The sequence below is a fragment of the Phyllobates terribilis genome, unplaced genomic scaffold, assembly GCF_046119375.1.
Source record: "Phyllobates terribilis strain yellow unplaced genomic scaffold, ASM4611937v1 Scaffold_12__6_contigs__length_324123572, whole genome shotgun sequence".
Taxonomy (NCBI): Eukaryota; Metazoa; Chordata; class Amphibia; order Anura; family Dendrobatidae; genus Phyllobates; species Phyllobates terribilis.
In genome coordinates, this window is record NW_027362772.1 from 244,753,843 (window position 1) to 244,780,005 (window position 26,163).

The window sequence follows — 26,163 nt, forward strand, 5'->3', positions numbered from 1 at the left end:
TAAGTTCTTAATGTCGACTACGCCACCCGTTGTGTTGCGGTCACTATGGCCGCCGCTGCAGCAGGGTCCGCTGAGGCTGATGGTGCAGGTGCAGCTTGTGATGATATAACCCCCAACGGGTGGGGTATAGCCTCAGGGGGATCAGGTGCAGAGGATGGGGGTTGTGGTGATGCAGTGTAGACGGCAATCAGAGACAGAGTCGGGTTATGCAGTTTAGGATGTTTACTCACTGCTGATGTTCCGGTCACTCCAGCTTCGAGTGACCTCCCGAGCCGTGCTGCGTCCACCAGGTTCTGGATCCAGCCAACCCCCAAATAAGTCCGGAGCGTGACCCTGAGCTCTCCTTCTGTCCTTTCCTCTGGCCGTCCCCACTAGAGATCCACCCAGGTCCAGCTCCCTCGGGCCTTCTGTTGGGAGACCCTTGGCCTTGGGTTCCCTGACCCTCCACGTGGTGTGCCTTCGTGGTGGATGTGGTGGGTGGCCGTGGCAAACGCTGCCCACGGCCTCCGGTCTCTGGCTGGGGTGTGTTTTTGCCCCCACCAGCTTGGGTTCCGGTACCCTGTGCCGACTCTTCACCAGGGGATTTAAGTTGGGTTCTTGGAGTCCTTTTCTTCTGTTTCCCCCTCTGGGCCTCTCTTTCTCCTCTCTCACTCTGGGTCTCTCTTCTCCTCCGCTCGCTGACTTTCTCTCTGCAACTGACCCTGTTCTTAGTTGGTGCCCACCTTATATACACCCTCTATGTGTGAGCTCAGGTGACCAGCACCCAATGAGCTCCTATCTTTACCCAGGCTGCTCCCCCTATCTGCCCCTACACTACTTGGGATGTACCACCCCCCTCCCACTCCAGCCAGGAACAGACTCGGTCGTACCTGCACATTTCTAAGTGGGAGTACCGTCGGTCTGCTCCTCGGAAATGGGATGTGTGTAGTGCATGCAGCCTACCGAGCTCAGGTCCACACTCCATCCTTACCCGGGAGTGGAATATCACACCTCTGGGTTGAGGTGCAATACCCCTGTAGCAGCCGAATCCTCAGGGTGCTACATTAGCATCTGCTATGTTTTCTTTTAATGCAAGTGTAAATGTGCAGCCTGCCACCCACCCACCCCCAGACTGCAATTCCATACTGCTAGCTTGCACTTGAAATGGGGCCTTTTAGTTTGGAGGAGGCCGAAGCTGGCCACTACCTCATGGCTACTTCGGCAGCGAGGTATCCATACTCAGTCCCCAGCCGCCCATATTTGTCCTAGTGTGCCTTATACATAAGATTAAGCGCGTATAACAAAACATTACCTGTGCCCTCCCCAGTGCATTTAGTGGGAAAGAGTGCCTATTCCGCTGTAGTGTGTGCATGCCAAACCCCTGTTCATGGTACATGCAAAGATGCCTCCCACCTTGCACCTGTCGTTGCAGACTTGCAACTATCCCCATTCAAGTCCTTGTCCCAGGGCAGTGTTCAATTGTACCTCTCCCATTCCTTGCAATGCAAGCGCAAGTATGCAGCCTGCCACCCACCCACCCCCAGGCTGCAATACCATACTGCTTGCTTGCTTGCACTTTAAATTGGGCCTTTTAGGCATGTGGAGGTGGAATCTGGCCACCACGCCATGGCTGTGTCGGCGGCCTGGTATCCGTACTCAATCCCCAGCCGCCTGGTGGCCGGGTGTCCCCGCTTGCTCCCCAGCCTCCAGGGGGTGGCCGGGTGTCCATACTCGGTCCCCAGCCACCCCTATTTGTCCCGGTAACCTTTCCCACACTTTTCTTAGCCTGGCCTGCTTTAGGGCAGCATTGGCCGAGCCCACTGGACTATCAGACTCCTCCGGTGGGCCCTGGCTTCTCCATCAGGGGAGTTGAGAGTGCCAAGGTGAGGAGCATGATGAGGATGAAAGAAGTTAGCATCTGCTTTGTTTTGTTGTAATGCAAGCGCATGTATGTAGTAGCGGCTAGGCCTGAGGTGGTCAGCGTTTTGGCGCATATCCTACCTCCTCCGAGGATTGCTGGATGTTTTCCTGCTACTATCCAAGTTCTATGACTCCCGTTAAAACAAAGCTTCAGGTGATAAATGATGGATGAGGTAGTGGCAAAGGAGAAAGAGCAGGAGGAACAGGGACCATTCACATCAATATCAGGCCAGTCAACCAGATATGTCTTGTAGGATATGTTTCTGTAACAAAAGGAGCGGTTCAGCTACACAGTTATAGGGCATACAGTGAGTGCAATGCCTACCAAAAATTTCGAGCCACTCCAATGCCCCTTGGAAATGACATGGAGGTCAGAGGGCGTTAACTAAACCTTTTTTTCCATTTATAGCAACTGGGTCTCCCGTGCACTGTTGGCCTAAGCAGTGAATGGAAGACTTTCCAAAAATTATGAGGAACTGCAATGCCCCTTACAAGAGCCATGTGTGGCACCCCAGGGGTCTGGTCACCACAGTAATAGAGATATTACGTCGGAGAGCAAGTGGGAGGTTTCCTGGTCAGGATCCCTTAAACATGCAACATCCTCCTGCCCCAATCCTGGGAGGGGAGAATTCTGCCCTTATAAACTGGATCTGGGGCGGGGTTGAGTGAGTCAGAGAACAGTCAGAGTCAGAGTGAGAGCAAGGGAAAGTAACAGCAAGGAGCTCTGTAGGAGCTAGGAGCTAAAGACCAGGGGCTAGAAGCTGAGCAGAGCTCGCCCTGGCAGAAGACAATAGGAACCGGACACAGAAGTCCGAAGCTGTGAGGACTTATATATCCAGCAGCAGAAACCAGCCGGCAGGGGATTTCAGGTCCTCTGGCCATAGAAGCCCGGAGACTCAGTCACAAGCAAGGGACCAGCACCACCGTCATGGAGCGGAGGCTAACAGAAGGCCCCAAGTCACCAGCCATACGGGTGAGCACTACACGGTACACTCAGGGACGTGGGCTACTTCTACCCGCTTACAGCAAGGTAGCCAGAAAGAGTGCAGACAGAAGGGGAGGCCTACAACTCCACCTGGCCAGGGGAACTCCTGCTTGCTCACAGACTGACCAGGCCTCTCATGCTAGCCAGTACTCCCGGGAGGGTCTACCTTATAATCATCAGTAAAGACCCTGAACTGCACTGCAAAGACTCTGAGCCATTCCTGCTGCGCTCGTGCACCATCACCCCCATCAACCACACTCACTGCCCTGAGGCTATACTCCTCCCGAGGGGAGTTATCCCATTCTATGCTGCGCACACAACACCAGCCTCAGCGATCTGCCTTGCAGCGGTGGTACTCCCTGACCGCAATCCACGGGTGGCGTAGTCGGACAATTAACCTCAAAACCTAAGAAAGACTGCCACTGGTTTGACCAGCCTGAGCCACGGGACCGGGTCACCACCACGGAGACTACAGACCCCAGAGACCCAGCACCGGGTATCCCACACACGTGTACACATGGCTCAGGGGGCGCGTCACATGCAGTACAGCATATTACAAACATAAGTCCCATTATTGGGGAGTGGGTGTCCCATAGTATTTGCTTATGCTTTCCCAGCAAAAGCTGCCAAAAATTAGGATGGAGCAACTTGCAATGCCCCTTACAAGAGCCATGCAGTACAGCATATTACAAACATAAGTCCCATTATTGGGGAGTGGGTGTCCCATAGTATTTGCTTATGCTTTCCAAGCAAAAGCTGCCAAAAATTAGGACGGAGCAACTTGCAATGCCCCTTACAAGAGCCATGCAGTACAGCATATTACAAACATAAGTCCCATTATTGGGGAGTGGGTGTCCCATGGTATTTGCTTATGCTTTCCCAGCAAAAGCTGCCAAAAATTAGGACGGAGCAACTTGCAATGCCCCTTACAAGAGCCATGCAGTACAGCATATTACAAACATAAGTACCATTATTGGGGAGTGGGTATCCCATAGTATTTGCTTATGCTTTCCCAGCAAAAGTTGCCAAAAATTAGGACGGAGCAACTTGCAATGCCCCTTACAAGAGCCATGCAGTACTGCATATTACAAACATAAGTCCCATTATTGGGGAGTGGGTGTCCCATAGTATTTGCTTATGCTTTCCCAGCAAAAGCTGCCAAAAATTAGGACGGAGCAACTTGCAATGCCCCTTACAAGAGCCATGCAGTACAGCATATTACAAACATAAGTCCCATTATTGGGGAGTGGGTGTCCCATGGTATTTGCTTATGCTTTCCCAGCAAAAGCTGCCAAAAATTAGGACGGAGCAACTTGCAATGCCCCTTACAAGAGCCATGCAGTACAGCATGTAACAAACATAAGTCCCATTATTGGGGAGTGGGTGTCCCATGGTATTTGCTTATGCTTTCCCAGCAAAAGCTGCCAAAAATTAGGACGGAGCAACTTGCAATGCCCCTTACAAGAGCCATGCAGTACAGCATATTACAAACATAAGTCCCATTATTGGGGAGTGGGTGTCCCATAGTATTTGCTTATGCTTTCCCAGCAAAAGCTGCCAAAAAATAGGACGGAGCAACTTGCAATGCCCCTTACAAGAGCCATGCAGTACAGCATATTACAAACATAAGTCCCATTATTGGGGAGTGGGTGTCCCATAGTATTTGCTTATGCTTTCCCAGCAAAAGCTGCCAAAAATTAGGATGGAGCAACTTGCAATGCCCCTTACAAGAGCAATGCAGTACAGCATATTACAAACATAAGTCCCATTATTGGGGAGTGGGTGTCCCATAGTATTTGCTTATGCTTTCCCAGCAAAAGCTGCCAAAAATCAGGACGGAGCAACTTGCAATGCCCCTTACAAGAGCCAAGCAGTACAGCATATTACAAACATAAGTCCCATTATTGGGGAGTGGGTGTCCCACAGTATTTGCTTATGCCTTGCAAGCAAAAGCTGCCAAAAATAAGGACGGAGGAACTTGCAATGCTGGCACCCTGGTGGTATAGTGGTGGTGGAGGCTGAGGATAAGGAGAAGAAGATTAAACAGCCGAAACGAGGAAGCGTATACCCATGTGTGGGTGTGAAGTGGTGCATGTGAATACACCTCCCGAAATAACACAGTGGATTTGACTTTATGTTACTCTGCTGGCCAGGACCTCCAAGGCATACAGAGCGAGTTCATTCCAAGTGTCCAGCTTGGATACCCAATAATTAAAAGGCAGAAAGGAATCACGGAGGACGCTGGTACGATCGGCAAGGTACTCCCTCACCATCTTTTGAAACTTTCCACTCCTTGTGAGAGTACCCTGCGCCCCAGGGCCTGTAAGCTGGGCGGGTGTCAGAAAACTGTCCCAGAACGTTGACAGTGTTCCCCTGCCTCTGCTGGATTGGAGTTGCATCTCTCTCTCCTGTACACCTTGGTTGGGCAACGAATTGTGACCTCTGCCGCTAGCGTGTTCAGATGGGAATTTTTTTAAGAGTTCTGCAGCAAGGGCCTTCTGGTATTGCCCCATTTTTGTAGACCTCTCCACCTCAGGAATAAGAGAGTGAAAGTTCTCCTTGTAGCGGGGGTCTACAAGTGTCACCAACCAGTAATGACTGTCACCCAACATTTTGACAACGCGAGGGTCACGGTTAAGGCAGCGTAACATAAAGTCAGCCATGCGTGCCAGACTGGTAACGGGCAAGATTTCCGTGTCCTCACCAAGACGACAACTGACCATGCTCTCCTCCTCCTCTTCCTCCTCCCCCCTGTCCTCAGGCCACCCACGCTGAACAAACGGTATGACACTTGTACAGGTACTACCGTCTACAACGCATGATAGCAGCTCCTGTTCTTCCTCCTCCTCCTCCTCCTCTCCCTCATTGTCCCCCAATGCACGTTGGGATGAGATGAGGCTGGGCTGTGTGTAATCACCCGCTACTGCTTCTTGATCCAACTCATCATACTCTGGCTGCAATGCCTCCTCTTTAATTCTCTGCAGAGAGCGTTGCAAAAGACAGACAAGTGGGATGCTGACACTAATGATGGCGTCATCGCCACTCACCATCTTGGTGGCCTCCTCAAAGTTTGTCAGGATGGTACATATGTCGAACATCCAGGTCCACTCCTAAGGTCTTATGTGTGGAGTCTGACCTGAATATTGACGGCCTTGTTGCAGCTGGTACTCCACAACTGCTCTCTTCTGCTCACAAATCCTTTGCAACATGTGGAGGGTAGAGTTTCAACGTGTGGGGACATCACACACCAGTCGGTGTGCCGGAAGCTGCAAACGCTGCTGCAACACAGCAAGGGCGGCGGAAGCTGTAGCCGACTTGCGAAAATGAGCTGACAGGCGCCGTACTTTCACGAGCAGATCTGGCAACTCGGGGTTCGATTTAAGAAATCGCTGAACCACGAGGTTCACAAGCAGTGTGAGGTTTATCACCTAAGCTTATGAGTTTCAGCACAGCCTGTTGCCGCTTGGTGGAGGCAGTACTGCAATGCTTCCAGCTTGTAACTGATGTGGTGATATCTGAGATGGAGGCTGAACATGAGGAGGAGGAGGAGGATGCGCACAAGCTGTACACTGTGGGGGCAACTCTGACATAAGGCCCGCAATCCTCGGTGAGGGGAGGATGTGTTCCGTCCCAAGGTCCGACTGGGTCCCGGCTTCCACTATGTTTGCCCAGTGTGCCGTCAGAGAGATGTACCTTCCCTGGCCACAAGCACTTGTCCACGTGTCCGTTGTCAGGTGGACTCTCCCAGTAACTGCGTTGTTGAGGGCATGGCAGATGCTTTGGGACACGTGCTTGTGTAGTGCGGGGATGGCACACCGGGGAAAATAGTGTCGGCTGGGGACCGAGTACCGAGGGACGGCCACCGTCATAAGATTGTGGAAGGATTTCGTCTCCACCAACCTAAAAGGCAGCATTTCCAATGCAAGCAGTCGTGAAATGTGCGAACTTAGGACTGTGGCCTGTGGGGCGTTAGCTGCGAATTTCCGCTTTCGGTCAAAGGTCTGGGATATGGACAATTGAACGCTGCGGTGGGACGTGGACGTGGACGTTGATGCTGTTTCTTGAGAAACTGCCATAACAAGTGAAGACTGAGAGGAGAGGGCATCTTTACATGCAGTATGGACAGGGCTTGCCTTGCACACACAACAGGGGATTCTGTTGCACGCACAACAGTGGAAGAAGCAGTGGTGACACCCGCTGACACTGGTCGTGGACCCTGGGTTTTGCCCCACAAAGTCGGGTGCTTTGCTGCCATGTGCCTGATCATGCTGGTGGTGGTCAGGCTGGTAGTTTTGTCACCCCTGCTGATGCTGGCATGGCAGGTGGAACATATGGCCTTTTTGGGGTTATCAGCAGAGTCTTTAAAAAAATTCCAGTCTCTGGAAGACCTACCGCTTGTACTGGCAACGTCCCTCGTGTTGGTGTTACGGGGAACGGTTGCCTGCCTTCTGTCTGCAGCCACCACACTGCTTCTTCCTGCCTGTTGGGGTACTCTGCCTCCCTCCCCCTGTGTGCTGCTGGCCTCACTCTGCATGTCCTCCTTCCACGTTGGGTCAGTTACTAGATCATCCACCACCTCCTTCTCTTCCACTTGCGCACCACGATCCTCGTCCTCACTTCCTGGCAATTGTGTCTCGTCATCGTCCACCTCTTGTGACAGATTGCCAACGTCGACTTCCTGTGGCCGTGGCTGTTCAAATATTTGGGCATCGCAACATGGGATCTCCTCTTCCACCACTTCAAGCGTATCAGGCGAGGGTCCCAAATATGGAAATGGACCAGTGAACAGCTCTTCAGAGTGTCCAAGTGTGGGATCACTTGCTGTCTGACGACACTCGGCATGGTGGGAGGAAGGAGCATCAGGGTGAGGAGGAGTATGCGGTCGAGACTCACGGCTACTAAGAGTTGACCGTGTGGAAGACAGACCGGAGGTGGTGGTGCCCAGGTAACTGGAAGTATTATCTGATATCCAATTAATAACCTGTTCACACTGATCAGTTCTCAATACTGGTGTTGTTCTGTGCTTCCCTAGTAATTCGGTCAAGAAGTGGGAGCGAGAAGATGTGGCTGTTAGTTGCGGCACATTTTCACCTTGGCCACGGCCCCATCCTCTGCACGAACCATCACCAGAACGTCTACTTCCACATCCCTTGCCACGCCCCTTGCCCATTGTAAATGAAGTAAAATAGCTTACACTTGCACTATCAATGGAAAAAGGGTAATAAAGAGTAGATTAGAACGATGGAAGAGGAAAACCACAGTTATTGTTTACTGGGGTATACCACACTTTTTTAAATAGAGATATTTGCGGCTGAACAGTGAGCGACACACTCAAACTGCTTTTTTTTTAGATACCAAAGGCCCCAAACTGGATAGTACAGCGATTTGACCCGTGGAACTGCGAAACCACACTGGGATGTCGGGCCTACACAAGACTATTTTCAACAGATATATTTTTGTGTCACAACAGTCAGGAGACACTACTGTTTTTCTTTACGGAAAAAACTACCAAAACCTGAATAATAGAGATTTTTTACCGTGGGATGGCAAAACCACAGTTATTGTTTACTGGGGTATACCACACTTTTTTAAATAGAGATATTTGCGGCTGAGCAGTAAACGACACACTCAAACTGCTTTTTTTTTAGATACCAAAGGCCCAAAACTGGATAGTACAGCGATTTGACCCATGGAACTGCGAAACCACACTGGGATGTCGGGCCTACACAAGACTATTTTCAACAGATATATTTTTGTGTCACAACAGTCAGGAGACACTACTGTTTTTCTTTACGGAAAAAACTACCAAAACCTGAATAATAGAGATTTTTTACCGTGGGATGGCAAAACCACAGTTATTGTTTACTGGGGTATACCACACTTTTTTAAATAGAGATATTTGCGGCTGAACAGGAGCGACACACTCAAACTGCTTTTTTTTTAGATACCAAAGGCCCAAAACTGGATAGTACAGTGATTTGACCCGTGGAACTGCGAAACCACACTGGGATGTCGGGCCTACACAAGACTATTTTCAACAGATATATTTTTGTGTCACAACAGTGAGGAGATACTACTGTTTTTCTTTACGGAAAAAACTACCAAAACCTGAATAATAGAGATTTTTTACCGTGGGATGGCAAAACCACAGTTATTGTTTACTGGGGTATACCACACTTTTTTAAATAGAGATATTTGCGGCTGAACAGTGAGCGACACACTCAAACTGCTTTTTTTTAGATACCAAAGGCCCAAAACTGGATAGTACAGTGATTTGACCCGTGGAACTGCGAAACCACACTGGGATGTCGGGCCTACACTAGACTATCTTCAACAGATATATTTTTGTGTCACAACAGTGAGGAGACACTACTGTTTTTCTTTACGGAAAAAACTACCAAAACCTGAATAATAGAGATTTTTTACCGTGGGATGGCAAAACCACAGTTATTGTTTACTGGGGTACACCACACTTTTTTAAATAGCGATATTTGCGGCTGAACAGTGAGCGACACACTCAAACTGCTTTTTTTTAGATACCAAAGGCCCAAAACTGGATAGTACAGTGATTTGACCCATGGAACTGCGAAACCACACTGGGATGTCGGGCCTACACGAGACTATCTTCAACAGATATATTTTTGTGTCACAACAGTGAGGAGACACTACTGTTTTTCTTTACGGAAAAAACTACCAAAACCTGAATAATAGAGATTTTTTACCGTGGAATGGCAAAACCACAGTTATTGTTTACTGGGGTAAACCACACTTTTTTAAATAGAGATATTTGCGGCTGAACAGTGAGCGACACACTCAAACTGCTTTTTTTTTAGATACCAAATGCCCAAAACTGGATAGTACAGCGATTTGACCCGTGGAACTGCGAAACCACACTGGGATGTCGGGCCTACACAAGACTATTTTCAACAGATATATTTTTGTGTCACAACAGTCAGGAGACACTACTGTTCTTCTTTACGGAAAAAACTACCAAAACCTGAATAATAGAGATTTTTTACCGTGGGATGGCAAAACCACAGTTATTGTTTACTGGGGTACACCACACTTTTTTAAATAGAGATATTTGCGGCTGAACAGTGAGCGACACACTCAAACAGTTTTTTTTTTTTAGATACAAATGGCCCAAAATGGATAATACAGAGGTTTGAACCGTGGAAGTGCAAAACAATACTTCTGTTTCTCTAGCCTACACCAGACTATTTTCAACAGTTATATTTGTGTCTGAAAAATCAGAGACACGCTTTTTTTTTGTGGGGGGGGGACACACCAAAAGGTTAATAGGACGGGTATTTGTACAGTGTGAAGGAGGAAAAAAAAGGAGGATTTAGATGAAAAAAAAAGGATTTTTCCTGGCCCCCCGACACCTGGTGCTAAGTCCAGCAATTTCAGCAACAGGAGCACACAGGACTGTAATGCAGCGTTTGCTGGTATAACCACTGTGTCTCCTATACAGCCTGCCTGCCTGGTATCTGGGATGGATATTAGTACTGAAAAGGACTGTTTGTTTGTTCTGGCAGCCTTTACAGACCCTACACTAACTATTTCGCAGTTTATATCTCTCCCTAAATCAGCAGCGCTGTCCCTACACTGTCTAATCCGGAGCGACTGTGTCCAAGATGGCGGCGCCCCATTTTAAATACTCGAGGTGACGCTGTGCGGCCAGCCAATCACTGTAACGCCCACAACCAACATGGCTGCAGCATTACAGTGACTGGCTGGCAATCCCTGCATGTTCATTGGCTCTGTAAAGAGCGCCAAACATGCAGGGCGGAGACCCGAGCTCCCGCCCGAGTATACCGGAAATGCTCGGTGCTCGCCGAACATCCCGAGTAGCGTGATGCTCGGGCGAGTACCGAGCAGTGTCGAGCATGTTCGCTCAACATTAATAAAGATCATCAGAATCTCAACATACACAATATATGGGAAAATAGGAATACAAAGAAAAATAACTAAATCATGAACCATGATATCTCCCATTTATGTATAATATGAAATAATAGCATATGTGCAGGCAAAACAAACTAAACTATAATATTACTTAGTGCAGTGTCATTTCTTTATCTGTTGTGGTATTCAACTTTTCTGCACAAGGAAAAAAGTATATAAATCTAATGGTGTCAAAATTTTTTCTAGACCAATAGATGGAAATTGAGAGTGGTCCAGGACAATGGAATTAAGAGTAGAGTCTCCTTGTGACAAATGATAGGTGGATAGTGGGGGTCTTCCTACCTTCTTGTGAGGCCAGATGAATGAAGAATACTCTCCACTTTACAGAGTAAAGACTACAAACTACAACAAATACTATGTATCCGGATCCTCTCTTCATGTGCCGGGGAATTGTATGATATATCTGTGCCCCAGACATCACAGAACCTGCTTGACTGCCAGAAGTGGGGCAGAATAGTCAAGATAGACTTTCGGGACATGTGCCAAGGAGGCATTCAGAGTGGGATATTAACACCCTTTATAAACACCCTAGATGTGCTTCTATTAACTTGTTACTTGATTTAGATGAGCTAAACTTGGATTTAGCTTGAAAATCCATTACAGTTGATTTATTTCAGAAATGTTAATTATTAACAAGATCATGTTTTATGCTTTATTTTAAATGTGACCGGTAACAGGATTTTTGAAAATAATAGGAAAAAAAATTGCTGAAACATTCAACAAATATGGAGACAGGAAACCAGACGATCATAACTGAATTTATCCTAGTGGGATTTTCCGATAATCCTCAATTCCAGTATTTATTCTTTTTGGCCTTAATCTGTATCTTTCAGATTTCACTCCTGGCTCATATGTTTATAATTCTTATCTATCGCTTCAGTCCAAATCTTCATACTCCTATGTATTTTTTTCTAGCTAATTTTTCCTTTTTGGAAATAAGTTACCTGTTAACTATAGTTCCCAAAATGCTGGTCAACCTTCTTTCACAGAAGAAAACAATCACCTTCTATGGATGTGCTGTGCAATTCTACTGTTTTCTAGTACTGGGCAGTGCAGAATGCTACATGTTGGCAGCCATGGCGTATGATCGATATAACGCCATATGTCATCCATTACTATATAATACCATTATGAGGAAGGCGGTTTGTATTAGCCTCGTAATTGGTTGTTGGATCATCGGGACAACACTTGCTGTTATACGAACCATATTCTTATATAGGTTGCCATTTTGCAGGTCCAATAGAATCAATCATTTTTATTGTGATATTCTGCCATTACTTGATCTGGTCTGCAGTAATTCACACTTCAATGAATTTGCCACTTTAATAATATCTTCATTCCTTATTGTGGGCTCCTTTTTATTGACTATTATCTCATATACTAACATTATCTTGACAATTGTAAAGCACCATCCTACAGCAAGTAGGAGAAAAGCCTTCTCTACTTGTACCTCGCACCTCATAGTTGTTACAATGTTCTATGGAACAGGCACCATTATGTATTTGAGACCAAAGTCAAGATATGGCATGGATGAAGGAAAGTTCTTGTCCCTCACATATACTATTATTGTACCTATGTTGAACCCTTTTATATATACTTTAAGGAATAATGATGTAAAAGGCGCTGTTAGGAAGATAGTTTCTAAAAGAAAGTTAAAGAGCTGAGTATCTATCTTTGGGGCTTCTCCTTTGATCTCACAAGATGGATGTTCTGCTGCTTTCTGTGATTATTCTGACCCTGTTCATGTCTGTGAAACATTTCAATTTCCAGTTCTAGGGGTATCTGAGATGTGAACTTTCCTCACCCATCGCCACTATCACAAGTCTGGCAAGCTGCACAAACTAAAAACATGTCAATTATCATCTTCACAATCCTCCATTTCCTTCATTCCTTCAAAACATATGGAAAAGTGTCACATAGTCAGTAGATTTTGATCAGTCAAGACCAAGATCTTCTAATGACTATATATAAAACTTTGTCTTTCATACACTTTAAGATAAAACTTCTTCACTCTCAGGATATTTTTGTTATAAATTAACATTATTGCCTTATATTTCATAAGTGTTTTACATTTTTTTCCGTGTGGGCAGTAAAATCTCAAAAAAATCGTATTTTTTCCACAACTGTTAATAATGTCAGCTCCCGGTCTCCCATAAGGTCTACAGGGCATTTCTTCTTTTTCTTCTGTTTCTTTGTCCGTTTTAATCTTGTTGGGTTTTGCCTTTTTCTCTGCTCCCTTTCAAGTTTCCTCCTTTCTTACAGGTACAAATCATCAATGTTGGAGCAGCCCAGTAGATTTACGTATTATAGACATTTTTTTCTCTTACACAGTCCTTAAATTGGGTGAGAAAATAAAATGAGTTATAAAGTCTTTTCATGATATCTCCATTATTAGATGCATCACTTCAAGTATGAAAGGCTGAAATACTCAGCAGCTTTCAGTGGCGTAACTAGAGTCCAACGGGCCTGGATGCAAAATTTGGACCTGAGCCCCCACCTCCATATTGGTCAGATTTATGGGCCTTTCTAGTGTTCTAAATCCTATAAAGACATGTGTACACCCTCCATGCAATGATGTCCCCAACCCAGCAACTTCCTATAATAATGCCCCCCGTCTTGGCCTCTGTTTGTAATAAAGTCTCTCATCCTAGGCCTCTTCCTAATATGATGTCTCCTGTCCTGGGCCCCTTACAGTAATAATGTCTTTCATCCTGTCCACGTCCTGTAACAATGTCCCCATCCTGATATAATGTCTCCAATCATACGCCCTTTCCTAGTATAATTTCTCGCATCCTATAACAATGTCCCCCATCCTGAGCCCCTTCCTTTTATAATATCCCCCATCCTGGTATACTGACCCCCATCCTGAGCCTCTTCCTGGCATAGTGACCCCTATGCTGGTTCCCTTCTTTGTATAATGTCTCCCATCCTGGGCCCTTTCCTGGTATAATGTTCTTATATCATTCTTTTCCAATGCATTAAAAAAAAAAGAATGTTCTTACCTTCCTCCTCTCTTACAACGTGCAGTGTCCTCTTCTGTGGTCAATAACTGACTTCAGGATGTCTGCCATGGGCGGCACGTGACATAATTGCCATGCACCGCTCATGATAGGCATGCTGACATTAGCTGCCGGCCTCTGATTGGCCAAGTGTCACTGGGTAAGCCTTTTTCTCCCGTAGAGTGTAAGCTGTTATGGCGTGTCGCTCTCTTTCTTCTGTAAAGTGTAAGCTCTTAAAATCAGTGTGGTCCTCTTTCTCTCGCCTGTGAGTATAAGCTCTTATGGTCAGTAGAGTTTTTTTTTTTCATTCATTTTACTCACTTATATAGCATCATTAATTCCACAGCGCTTTACAGACATTAGGGGCACTCTCCCCATTGGAACTCACAAACTACATTCCCTATCAGTTTGTCTTTGGAGTGTGGGGGAAACCGGAGAATCCGGAAGAAACCCACGCAACCCTACGTAAGCTCTAATGGTCAGTGGGGTCCTATCTCTCTCTCCTGTTAAGTGTAAGCCGAATAAAATACAAATGCGCAATAGGGTCTTATCCAAGAACACAAGAGGAGAGAAAAAGGTGAATGAGCTCACCCTGCAGGGTTATATGTGACACAACCGCTAAGAAGCCTAAAGTTCAGATGATGCAGTTTCCTGATAATGTCATGAAAAAATTGCCAGGGCAATGGAAGTGTTCTGCGCTTGCTGGAAAAATTACATCCACAATCGAATATAATATGCTGGTTTATTGTCAACGCGTTTCAGAGTCACACAGACGCCTTCTTCAGGATACCCATACATAAGAGCAGTAACAGCACACATACATGGATAAATACATGACAAAATTAAAAAAAGGTGGCGCCAAGAAAAAAGGAGAGGGGTGTATTTAGTCACATGTCATGAAACAAAAAAAAATGCACCAACAATATAAATATACTGTATATAAATAGCAATCATTCATTAAAAGAAAGTGTAAAATGTACTAACCATTATTATCTTAGACAGTGAAAAATGTGTCAATATCGGGAGAGAAAAAGAGGTACCGTGCTGTATGCATAGCTATTTAATCGATGAGAAAAAGAACATAATAGAGTTTGGAAAATCCTGTGTGTGAATAATTTTGAAAGAATCGTGTAGATATCTTTTTTATCTTTGTATGTGATTAATAAAAGAGTATATGTGATAAATCCAGGTATCAAAAATGTAGATATAGCATGTATGTCAAGTGTATAATGAAAAAATGTTTTTGCTCTGAAAAAGACATATTTTCAGTTGTTTCACACTTTTTTGTTAAGTATATAATTCCACGTGTTAATTCATAGTTTTGATGCCTTGAGTGTGAATGTACAATTTTCATAGTCATGAAAATACAGAAAAAACTTTTAAATGAGAAGGTGTGTCCAAACTTTTGGTCTGTACTGTATATATATATACTAAATTAATTTAATATTTATTAACAAATAAAAAATTTAAATTGGGATGGTTTCTAATCAATTACTTTATATCTGCACTTTATTTTGGGAGACCAAGCACTAAGAAGTGGTGCTACTTCAGAGCGAGTCATTGGTTGAATCTGGGTCAGCAAGCCTGAGAAAGGAATTACCCTTCTTGCTCATATGGATTTTATCCTAAGTCATATTGCAAGGCTTGTTAAAGTGTCGATATTGACTTGCAGGATTGCTACTTCCAATAGGTGGCACTAGAGTTCAAGTCCTCGTCCTCTCTGAAGAGACAATTTGCATATTTAATTTACCAGAGGAGCATGCAAGGCACTTAAGTCTCTTCATACTGGCATGCCAAACCTGGCTTATCACTCTCCACAAGAAGAAACCTTACCCCTTAGATCCCAGTCTTAGCCTCTCACCTAGCCAAATCAGATCTCATACTTTGCACTGGCGAGGAGCAATACCCCAAAAAACTGTGTCTGCAAATTGGGATTCTGGTTTGGATTTTACCCTAAGTCTTATTGCAAGGCTCGGTAAATGGTGGATATTAACTTGTAGGATTCCTACTTCCAATCGGTGGCACTAGGCACTAGAGTTCATCACGTCCTCTTCATCTCTGAAGAAACAATTTTCATATTTAATTTCCCAGAAGAGCATGCAAGGCTCATAAGTCTCCTCATACTGGCATGCCAGACCAGGCTTATCACTCTCCACAAGGAGAAACCTTACTTGTTAGATCCCAAACTATAAACTATAAATTGTAATTATAAGATAAAGTTTTTATGTATGAAGAAGGAGATTCCATAATGATAGTATAAGTTTTTTAATAGCTCGGAGAACCGAGAGAAACAATAACTTTCTCTACGTGGTGTATTTTTACCTTCACGAAAGGGTTCTACAGTTTGTGAATAAATAAGTTAAGATAATTATATATACAAATGAAGGTATTTTTAAGGTTGTGAATAAATTTATTTAAATTCATTAATTATAATTTATATATAAATATAGCTGTTTATCAACTTGTGAGTAAAAAATAGGATTATATATAAATATATATATAAAATAATAATAATAATAATAAAACCATCTGAATATGAGCATTAAATACTACAATAAATGTGTTTTTTACTAATTAAGAAAAGACTTATAACAGGGAAAATTCTAATAGCAGATATAATTCTTTTATATGCTGAAGGAAATTAATGGCGATAAATATAATAACTTATGTATAGTGCAGGGAAACAGATATTTCTCTCTAGTAGTGTTGAGCCACCCCCGTAGTGTTCGAGTTCCGTTCGGTTCGTCGAACACCCGTATGTTCGCCGAACTGTTCGTCAAACACCATCGAACACCGTTAAAACAAATGGCAGGCAAACAAAAACACATAGAAACACATAGAAAACACCTTCAAAGGAGTCCAAAACCTGACAAACTGCTCAGAAGACACAACTAACACATGGAAAAGTGACAAGTACATATAGTCATGTGAAAAGGAAAGAGGTGGATGAGTAAAAGGAGGGGGAGACACAGATATAGGCATGTCATGCCCTTCTAAAACCAAAAATGTGCGAAGCCGACACGGCCAGTCCGTTCCTGCCCATGCGACCTCCGTGTCGCCGGCTTTGTGCCAGAACCGCGGTGGACCCTGACGGCCAGCCCCCCTCTCCCAATACTGGTGCCTGTCCGCTGGTGGGTCGAGCGAGCCCTCCTGCGGTGGAGGCAGGTCTAATCTTTTTAATTTAAATTGTCTCTCTAATTTGAATGAGTACACTTTAAATCCTTTTACAAGGATCTATTGAAGGGCAAGTCTCATGCCAGCAGCCACGGGAATTCCTGCTCCAGTAGCGTAAACTAAAGCTGCTGCCGTTAAAAAGCTTTTATTAAGATCAAGCTTGGCTGATGATGTCCTAGTATATATCACTCAATCACATATATCCATCCCTGCTGTTATGGCTGAAATAGATCACTTTGTTACATGGTCAAATTTTAAAATCAATGCAGCGAAGTCTGAGCCCTCGATGTCTCCCTCCCCAAATCCATACAGGATTCCATCCAGTCCAACTTTCCCTTTGCCTGGCCCTCACAGGGTATCAAATACTTAGGAATTCCTATTCATAGAGACCTCTCCCGTCTATGTTATCTTAATTTTGGGCCCTTTATTGAACAACTCCATAAAGATCACGGTTGGCAAGTTAGAACTGTAAGATTCACTACGTGAACCACTGGTGTTTTGTGGAAAAGCACATGTACACTGTGTTCCAAATTCTTATACAAAAAGTGTTTAGGAGTGATAAGGTAAGAATTCTTTTGTTTGTCAGTTAAACTCATTAATGGTGATGTGTGTCAGGGCTCTTTATATCACTGTAAGCAATTGCAGACACCTGTGCTAATTAGTTTGGCAGGTGTGTCCAATGAAAGGCAAGACTTCTTAAGAAGGCTGTCCCACATTATTAAACAGCCTACACTTTCTGCCAAAATGGGAAAGAAAAAGGATGTGTCGGCTGCTGAGAAGCAACAAATTGTGGAGTGTTTAGGTCAAGGCATGACTACAATCAACATTGCCAAGACACTTCATCTTGATCATCGCACAATCAAGAAGTATGTAGCTGAATCACAGTACACACGTGTGCGTGCTGATAAGGGAAAATTGAGGACTCTTTCCTACAGGCAATTACGTCAGGTTAAAAGAGCAGCGGCAAAAAAGCCTTGTCATAGCAGCAGACAAGTTTTTGAAGCTGCTGGTGCCTCCAACGTCCCCCGAACAACAAGATGCAGGGTCCTTCAGAGGTTTTCAGCTGTGCGTAAGCCATCCTGTCGACCTCCTCAATCCACTGTACACAAGCAGAAACGGCTCCAGTGGGCCAAACAATACATGAAGACTGACTTCAAAACTGTTTTGTTCACCGATGAGTGCCGTGCAATGCTCGATGGTCCAGATGGATGGAGTGGAGGATGGCTGGTTGATGGACACCCCATGCAAACACGGCTACCGCGCCAATAAGGAGGAGGTGGAGTAATGTTTTGGGCTGGAATCATGGGGAGAGAAATTGTCGGCCCCTTTAGGATCCCTGAAGGGGTAAAGATGAACTCCATAATGTATGTGGAGTTTCTCAAACAGCACTTCCTGCCATGATTCAAGAAGAAGAACCGTGTATTCCGCAGCAAGATCATTTTCATGCATGATAATGCACCGTCTCATGCTGCACATAACACATCTGCATCTCTGGCTGATATGGGCATAAAAGGGGACAAACTTATGGTGTGACCCCCATGCTCCCCTGACCTTAACCCCATTGAGAACCTCTGGAGCATCATCAAAAGGAGTGTCTATGATGGCGGGAGGCAGTTCACATCTAAGCAACAGCTCTGGGAGGGTATTCTGTCCTCATGCAAAACAATTGAAGCAGAAACCATCCAAAACCTGACAAATTCAATGGACGAGAGAGTTCAGAATCTCCTTTCGAACAAGGGGTCCTATGTGCAAATGTAACATCACCTAGAATAAAGTTTTGAGTTGAAAACTGTTTGATTTCAGTTTCTAATAACCTGCTAATGCTTATAATTTCAAAAATGACCATTTTTTTGTTCTTTATTAAAATGAAAAGGTTGAACGAAGAGTGTGGGGGATCTAAGAGTGTGGCAACCCAGTAGTCAGGATTATTTCGAATTCTGACAATCTGAGGGTCATGTTGCAGGTAGTGCAGCAAGAAGGCACTCATGTGTCTTGCGCATCTAGGAGCCCCAAAATTATTTTCCGGGCTAGATGCAGCTAAAAATTATTATTAATTTGAAAGCTGGTGGAGTCTAGTATAGATGGCCTAATAGAATCAGTACTGCAAACTGCTACAAGGGCCAAATTTTTTTCCAGCCAAGATACAGATAAACATGATTAGTAATTTTAAATCTGGTGGAGTTTAGTATAGATGGCCTAATAGAATCAGTACTGCACACTGCTACAAGGCCCAAATTATTTTCCAGCCAAGATACAGATAAACATGATTAGTAATTTTAAATCTGGTGGAGTTTAGCATAGATGGCCTAATAGAATCAGTACTGCACACTGCTACAAGGCCCAAATTATTTTCCAGCCAAGATACAGATAAACATGATTAGTAATTTGAAAGCTTAAAACGGTTGGTGATGTGATTTTAACAAATCATCAAGCTTTTACTCTCCCCAGGATGACACAGGGATAGAAAAGTCCTTTAGGATCCATGATTTGTTCATCTTTATGAACGTGAGTCTGTCTATATTATCAGTGGAGAGCCGCGTGCGCTTATCTGTGTTATGTTCTGCTACCAAAGCTAAGGAAAGAGAGGAGATCTGTCCCTACTATAGGACTCAGCTGAATCCCTACGATGTAACAGGGAACCTGATCCTGCGATCAGACCTGCTAAAGTCCTAATCTAGTCTGTACGGAGACCTATAGATGTGGGGAGGGAATCCCTACAAGTACTAAGGACTGGGAGGAATATGGGACACCTCCTAACAGAAATAGTAGCAGACAGACGAACAAACAAAATAGATAGATCATAGAGGTCCGTAGACCAAGCAAACTAACAGAGCTAGATACAGAGCACAGGCTAGCTAGAAAGTAGATATACAATGAAGTCCAGCAAAGCCAGAAGGGCGGAGCAGGATTAAATAGGCCAACAAGGTCATGTGACCAGCAAAGGAAAAAAAACCTAACAGCAAGGTTCTAACAGTACCCCCCCTTCTAAGAGGATCCTCCGGATCCCCTAGGACCAGGCTTATCAGGAAATCTCCTGTGAAACGCTCTGATAAGTCTGGACGCGGAAACATCATCTGACCTCACCCAAGAGTTATCCTCGGGTCCGAAACCTTTCCAGGCCACAAGATACTGCAAACTACCTCTATACCGTCTAGAGTCAAGGATGCGAGAAATTTCATATTCCCCGTCCTCCACCACCGGAGGAACAGAGGCAGAGGCGTCACCATCCGACACAACAGCTTTTTTAACAGAGAGACATGAAAGACCGGATTAATTCTCCAGGAGGTAGGAACCTCCAACCTAACAGCAGATTGGTTGACAACCTGAAGCACCTTAAAGGGCCCTACAAACTTGGGACCCAATTTCTTAGAAGGAATCCTCAACCGCAGATTCCTAGAGGACAACCAAACCATGTCACCAACAGCGAACAAAACCTCCTGTCGTTTCCTATCAAAGTAGTCTTTAGATTTTCTGTTGGCCTCCTGAAGATTACCACGCACATCCGTCCAAACTCTTTCCAAATCACCGGAAAAATTCTCCTCCTCAGGCACGGCAGATCCCAACTTGGAGAACGACCCAAACGACGGATGTCTCCCAGAACAACAAAAAAAAGGCGAACAACCAGCAGAAGAAGATGTATGATTGTTCAGAGCAAATTCGGCAAGTGGCAGAAACTCAGACCACCCCTCTTGATTGTCTGCCACAAAACAACGCAAGAACTGCTCAACATCCTGGTTTTTCCTTTCTGTCTGGCCATTAGATTCAGGATGATATCCGGACGAAAACGACAAATGAATTCCCAACCTGTCACAAAAGGCACGCCAAAAACGAGCCACGAACTGAGGACCCCTATCAGAAACAATGTCAGTAGGAACGCCATGAAGTCTGACAATTTCCTTGACAAAGGCCTTAGCGAGAGTTTTAGCGCAGGGCAGTTTGACGAAGGGAACCAAGTGACACATCTTGCTAAAACGGTCCACGACCACCCAGATGACAGTAAAACCCTCAGAGGGGGGAAGGTCAGTTATAAAGTCCATAGCCAAATGTGTCCAAGGAGCACTGGGGACCTCCAAAGGACAAAGTAACCCCGTAGCAGGAGTATGTGAGGACTTAGATCTAGCACATATAGTACATTGGCGCACCCACTTAATGACTTCCTTCTGCCATCCAGGCCACCAAAAACTGCGACCCACCAGTCTCTTGGTCTCAGAGATTCCGGGATGACCTGCCAACCGAGATTCGTGACACTCAACAAACAAATCTCTCCTAAAGGTCCCAGGCACAAACAACCTCCCATGAGGAGTGTTAGATGGGGCATTCTCCTGAGCTTTAAGAATCTTATCTTCCAAAACGGAGTCTAAAGCAGCTATCACAACACCTTTTTGTAAAATGTTTTCCTCTTTCTCAGCACCGACTATGGGAGAAAAACTGCGAGACAAGGCATCCGCCTTAACATTCTTAGTACCAGGGATGTAAGTAACGGAGAAATTAAACCGCGAGAAAAACAGTGCCCACCTAGCCTGACGGGCATTCAGGCGCTTGGCAGCATCAAGATATATCAGATTTTTATGATCCGTAAGAACCTGAACGGGAAATTCCGCACCTTCCAAGAAGTGGCGCCAGTGTTCAAATGCGAGTTTAATAGCCAATAATTCCCGATTACCAATATCGTAATTCAATTCAGTCTCCGAAAATTTTTTTGAAAAAAAGGCACAGGGATGTAATCCATCCCTGTTATCCTGAGACAATACTGCGCCAACCCCCACAGAGGAAGCATCAACCTCAACCAAAAACGGCCTAGTAACATCAGGCTGCATAAGGATGGGAGCAGAGGTGAACCTCTCCTTGAGATACACAAAAGCTTCAATGGCCTCAGAAGACCACTGAACCGCATCAGCACCTTTCCTGGTGAGATCAGTCAGAGGTTTGACAATACTAGAAAAATTTTTTATGAATTTTCTATAGTAATTGGCGAAACCCAAAAACCTCTGTATCGATTTCAAACCAATAGGCCTAGGCCATTCCTGCACAGCCTGAACCTTAACCGGATCCATCTCAAAACCTTTGCTGGAGATAATGTAGCCCAAAAAACTAATTCTCTGTACAGCGAACTCACATTTCTCCAGCTTAGCAAAAAGCGAATTGTCCATTAATAACTGTAATACCTCACGCACGCTCCGCCAATGAGACTCCAGATCTGGCGAATAAATCAAAATGTCATCCAAATACACAACCACATTTTTACCGATCAAAGGTCTAAGGATGTCATTAATCAGATTCTGAAAAAATGCAGGAGCATTAGTAAGACCAAAAGGCATAACCAGATTCTCAAAATGACCCACAGGAGTGTTAAAAGCAGTCTTCCATTCATCACCCTCCTTCATGCGCAACAGATTGTATGCCCCCTTAAGGTCAATTTTAGAGAACCACTTGGCCCCCAATAACTGGTTAAACAGATCAGGAATCAATGGCAGTGGGTAAGGATTGCGTACCGTAATTTTGTTAATCTCACGAAAATCCAGACAAGGACGTAAACCGCCGTCCTTTTTTTTTACAAAAAAAAATCCAACCGCCACAGGAGACTTAGAGGGCCTAATGTGACCGGCGGCCAAACTTGTCTGTATGTATTCCTCCAAAGCCTTCCTCTCAGGAATAGTAAGGTTAAATAAACGACTTTTAGGAAGAGTCGCTCCAGGGACAAATTCAATAGAACAATCATAGTCTCTATGGGGAGGCAAAACCTGCGATTCCTTCTCAGAAAAAACTCTCCAAAAATCCTGAATAGGAACAGGCAATTCTCCCCTATCCAAAGCTGCAATACGCCCGTTACAACACTTGTCATAACATTTATGGCTCCAGGATTTAATTTCACTGGTAGACCAATCCAGTACAGGATTGTGAAATTTTAACCAGGGCAAACCCAATATTACTGGAGAAGGCAAGTTATTCAACACTACCAAATCCAATTTCTCATGGTGAACACCATTAATAGTGAGAGGAAATTCACTGACCTTGAGAGTAATATTCTTCAAAGGGGAGCCATCCACAGAAACCACAGCAATGGGGGATGATAGGTTCAGGTTTTAAATTGAGTTTTTCCACGAATCCCCCATCAATTACATTCAGTGTAGACCCGCAATCAACAAACACCCGAAATTCCATTAATTTTTCCTGAGCAATCGTGGAAGCAGCTAAAAATATACCCTTGGAATTTAAACAGGCAATACGGGCGTGACTGACCATTTTTTTTTCTTTCTTCATACGAAGCTCACAGCCTTTAATCAAATGACCAGATTTTCCGCAATAGAAACACAAGCCTTCCGAAAAACGACGGTCTTTTTCTTGAGAGCGAGGTGCCACCGATCCAATCTCCATCGGTTCACCACTGTTAGTACACACATTATCATAACCAGAAACTGACATAGCAGAGGATTTGCTCTCATTAACCCTAGCACGCAGTCTTCTATCCACCCGTATAGCTAATTGCATAGCCTGTTGCAAATCCTCAGGTGTAGGATAAGCAATTAGCAGGTCTTTAACCCTTTCACTGAGCCCAGCAAGAAATAGACTTTTCAGAGCAGAATCGTTCCACCCTGTTTGAGTGGACCAACGACGAAAATGAGTACAATATTTTTCCACATTACCTGATCCTTGTTTTAAACGTCTCAACTCAGTCTCAGCTGATGCCACACGGTCAGGATCATCATATAATAATCCTAAAGCAGAAAAAAAACTATCCACTGATCTGAAGCATGTATCACTAGGTTGCAAAGAAAAGGCCCACTCCTGAGGCTCTTTGCGCAAAAGTGACATTATGAACCCTACGCGCTGGGATTCATCCCCAGAGGACTTGGGTCTCAAACGAAAATACAATAAGCAAGCATTTTTAAATGAAAAAAATTCTCGATGTTCACCAAAAAATAAATCCGGCAAACATACCTTAGGCTCCAAGAAATATGCTCCAGGACAGTTACTCACGTGCTGACAGAGCTCGGCCACTTCCAGAGAGAGTCCCTGCAGGTGTTTAGCCAAATCCTGAACCGACACCATGATGGAACAAAAAAAAAAAAATCTTTCCTTAGAGAATTTGCAGGCTGGACTTACTGTTATGTTCTGCTACCAAAGCTAAGGAAAGAGAGGAGATCTGTCCCTACTATAGGACTCAGCTGAATCCCTACGATGTAACAGGGAACCTGATCCTGCGATCAGACCTGCTAAAGTCCTAATCTAGTCTGTACGGAGACCTATAGATGTGGGGAGGGAATCCCTACAAGTACTAAGGACTGGGAGGAATATGGGACACCTCCTAACAGAAATAGTAGCAAACAGACGAACAAACAAAATAGATAGAACTTAGAGGTCCGTAGACCAAGCAAACTAACAGAGCTAGATACAGAGCACAGGCTAGGTAGAAAGTAGATATACAATGAAGTCCAGCAAAGCCAGAAGGGCGGAGCAGGATTAAATAGGCCAACAAGGTCATGTGACCAGCAAAGGAAAAAAAACCTAACAGCAAGGTTCTAACAATCTGTCAGCACACCACCAGCAGCGCTGAACACACGTTCAGACAGAACGCTGGCTGCGGGGCATGACAAGATCTCCAAGGCGTAAGTGGCGAGCTCCGGCCATTTATCCAGATTGGAAGCCCAAAAAGAGCAAGGATCCAGTGACACAGTCATGGCTTCAATGTTTACTTGGAGATACTCCTGTACCATCGTCTCTAGGCGTTGATTATGTGTCAGACTTCTTGTCTCCTGTGGCCTTGCAAAGGATGGGCTAAAAAAGTGGTGAAATGATTCCGCAAAATTGATGTTACCAGCAGATACTGTGTTTCTGTTACGTTTTGAGTGCTGAACACTCGACGGTCCCATGGTTGGCAAGTTGGAACTGTGAGATTCACTACGTGCACCACTAGTGTTTTGTTGAAAAGCACATGTAAGATTCTGCAATAGTCTCTGCTGATACTCCTGCATGTGTGCATCTCTTTCTATGGCAGGAATAATTTATGTAAATTTACTTTTGTACCGGGGATCTAACAATGTGGCAACCCAGTGGTCAGGATTATTTCTAATTCTCACAATTCGAGGGTCATGTTGCAGGTAGTGCAGCAAGAAGGCACGCATGTGTCTAGCGCATCCACGAGCGCCAAGTCCCTGTTGTGTTGGTGGCGAGGTAACAATCATGCTTCCTTCCTCTGCCCTCTCCCCCCAACCTCACACAACATAAATGTGATCAAGGTCTCCTTCATCTGATGAGTCTTCCATCAGTTCGTCCTCCACTTCTTTCTGGGCTCCTGCACCTTCCTCACTAGTTTGGCTGCTACCATGCGCCCTGGTAAAACCTTCTCCCCCACCCTCACATGCCTGCCGCCTTGGTGCTGCCGACCGTCTGGACCTTGCAGATGCAGATGTTAGCCCTTCCGCATACAACTCCTTAATATCTTCGTCGCCATTTCAAAACTGTGCAGAAGGGTGCATAGGTCCCTGATCTGAGACCACTCCTCCAGCGTGATTTGCCCCACCTCTGGATCTCGTTGGCCCAGGCGCAGGGCCGCACCCAGGTTTGCAGCATTGTCGCACACGGCCTTCACTGGTTTCAGGTCCAGTGGAGACAACCATTCATGAAACTGGTTCTCCAGAGCTGACCACAACTTCTCAGCTGTGTGACTCACATTTCCTAGACATTTCAAAGTAAAAACCGCCTGATGAAGTTGAGCCCTGCTGCCAGCATAGTAAGGAGGTGTGCAGGATCCCTTCTGCGCAGTTAGAAAGCTTGTGGCATGACCAGACAGGCTTTGGGTGCAGGTGGAGGACCAAGAGGAGGTTGAGGAGGCTGAAGCAGTGGAGGAACTTCGAGATAAAGAGGATTGATGCACAACTCGTGGGGACGGCAAGACTTGGACAGCAGCCCTTGTCCTGCTGTCACCATAGTTACCCAGAGCCCAGTCAGCGACATGTAACGCCCCTGTCCATGCCTACTCGTCCAAGTGTCTGTGGTGAAATGCACCCTGTCACACAGAGAGTTTCTCAAAGAAGCGGTGATGTTGTGTGCGACATGCTGGTGGAGCGCAGGCACACCTTTCTTTGAGAAGTAGTGCCGACTGGGCATCTGGTACTGGGGCACTGCGACGGACATAAG

At 45.0% G+C, this 26,163-nt stretch overlaps 1 protein-coding gene across 1 annotated transcript; it reads left to right on the plus strand.

Annotated features, from left to right (window-relative positions):
* Positions 1-11,556: 11,556 nt before the first annotated feature.
* On the plus strand, positions 11,557-12,516 carry LOC141171774 (olfactory receptor 10A7-like). Its single transcript, XM_073655416.1, has one exon. The coding sequence runs from the start codon at positions 11,578-11,580 to the stop codon at positions 12,514-12,516; it is 939 nt and encodes a 312-aa protein (XP_073511517.1). The 5' UTR covers positions 11,557-11,577.
* The last annotated feature ends 13,647 nt before the right edge of the window (positions 12,517-26,163 follow it).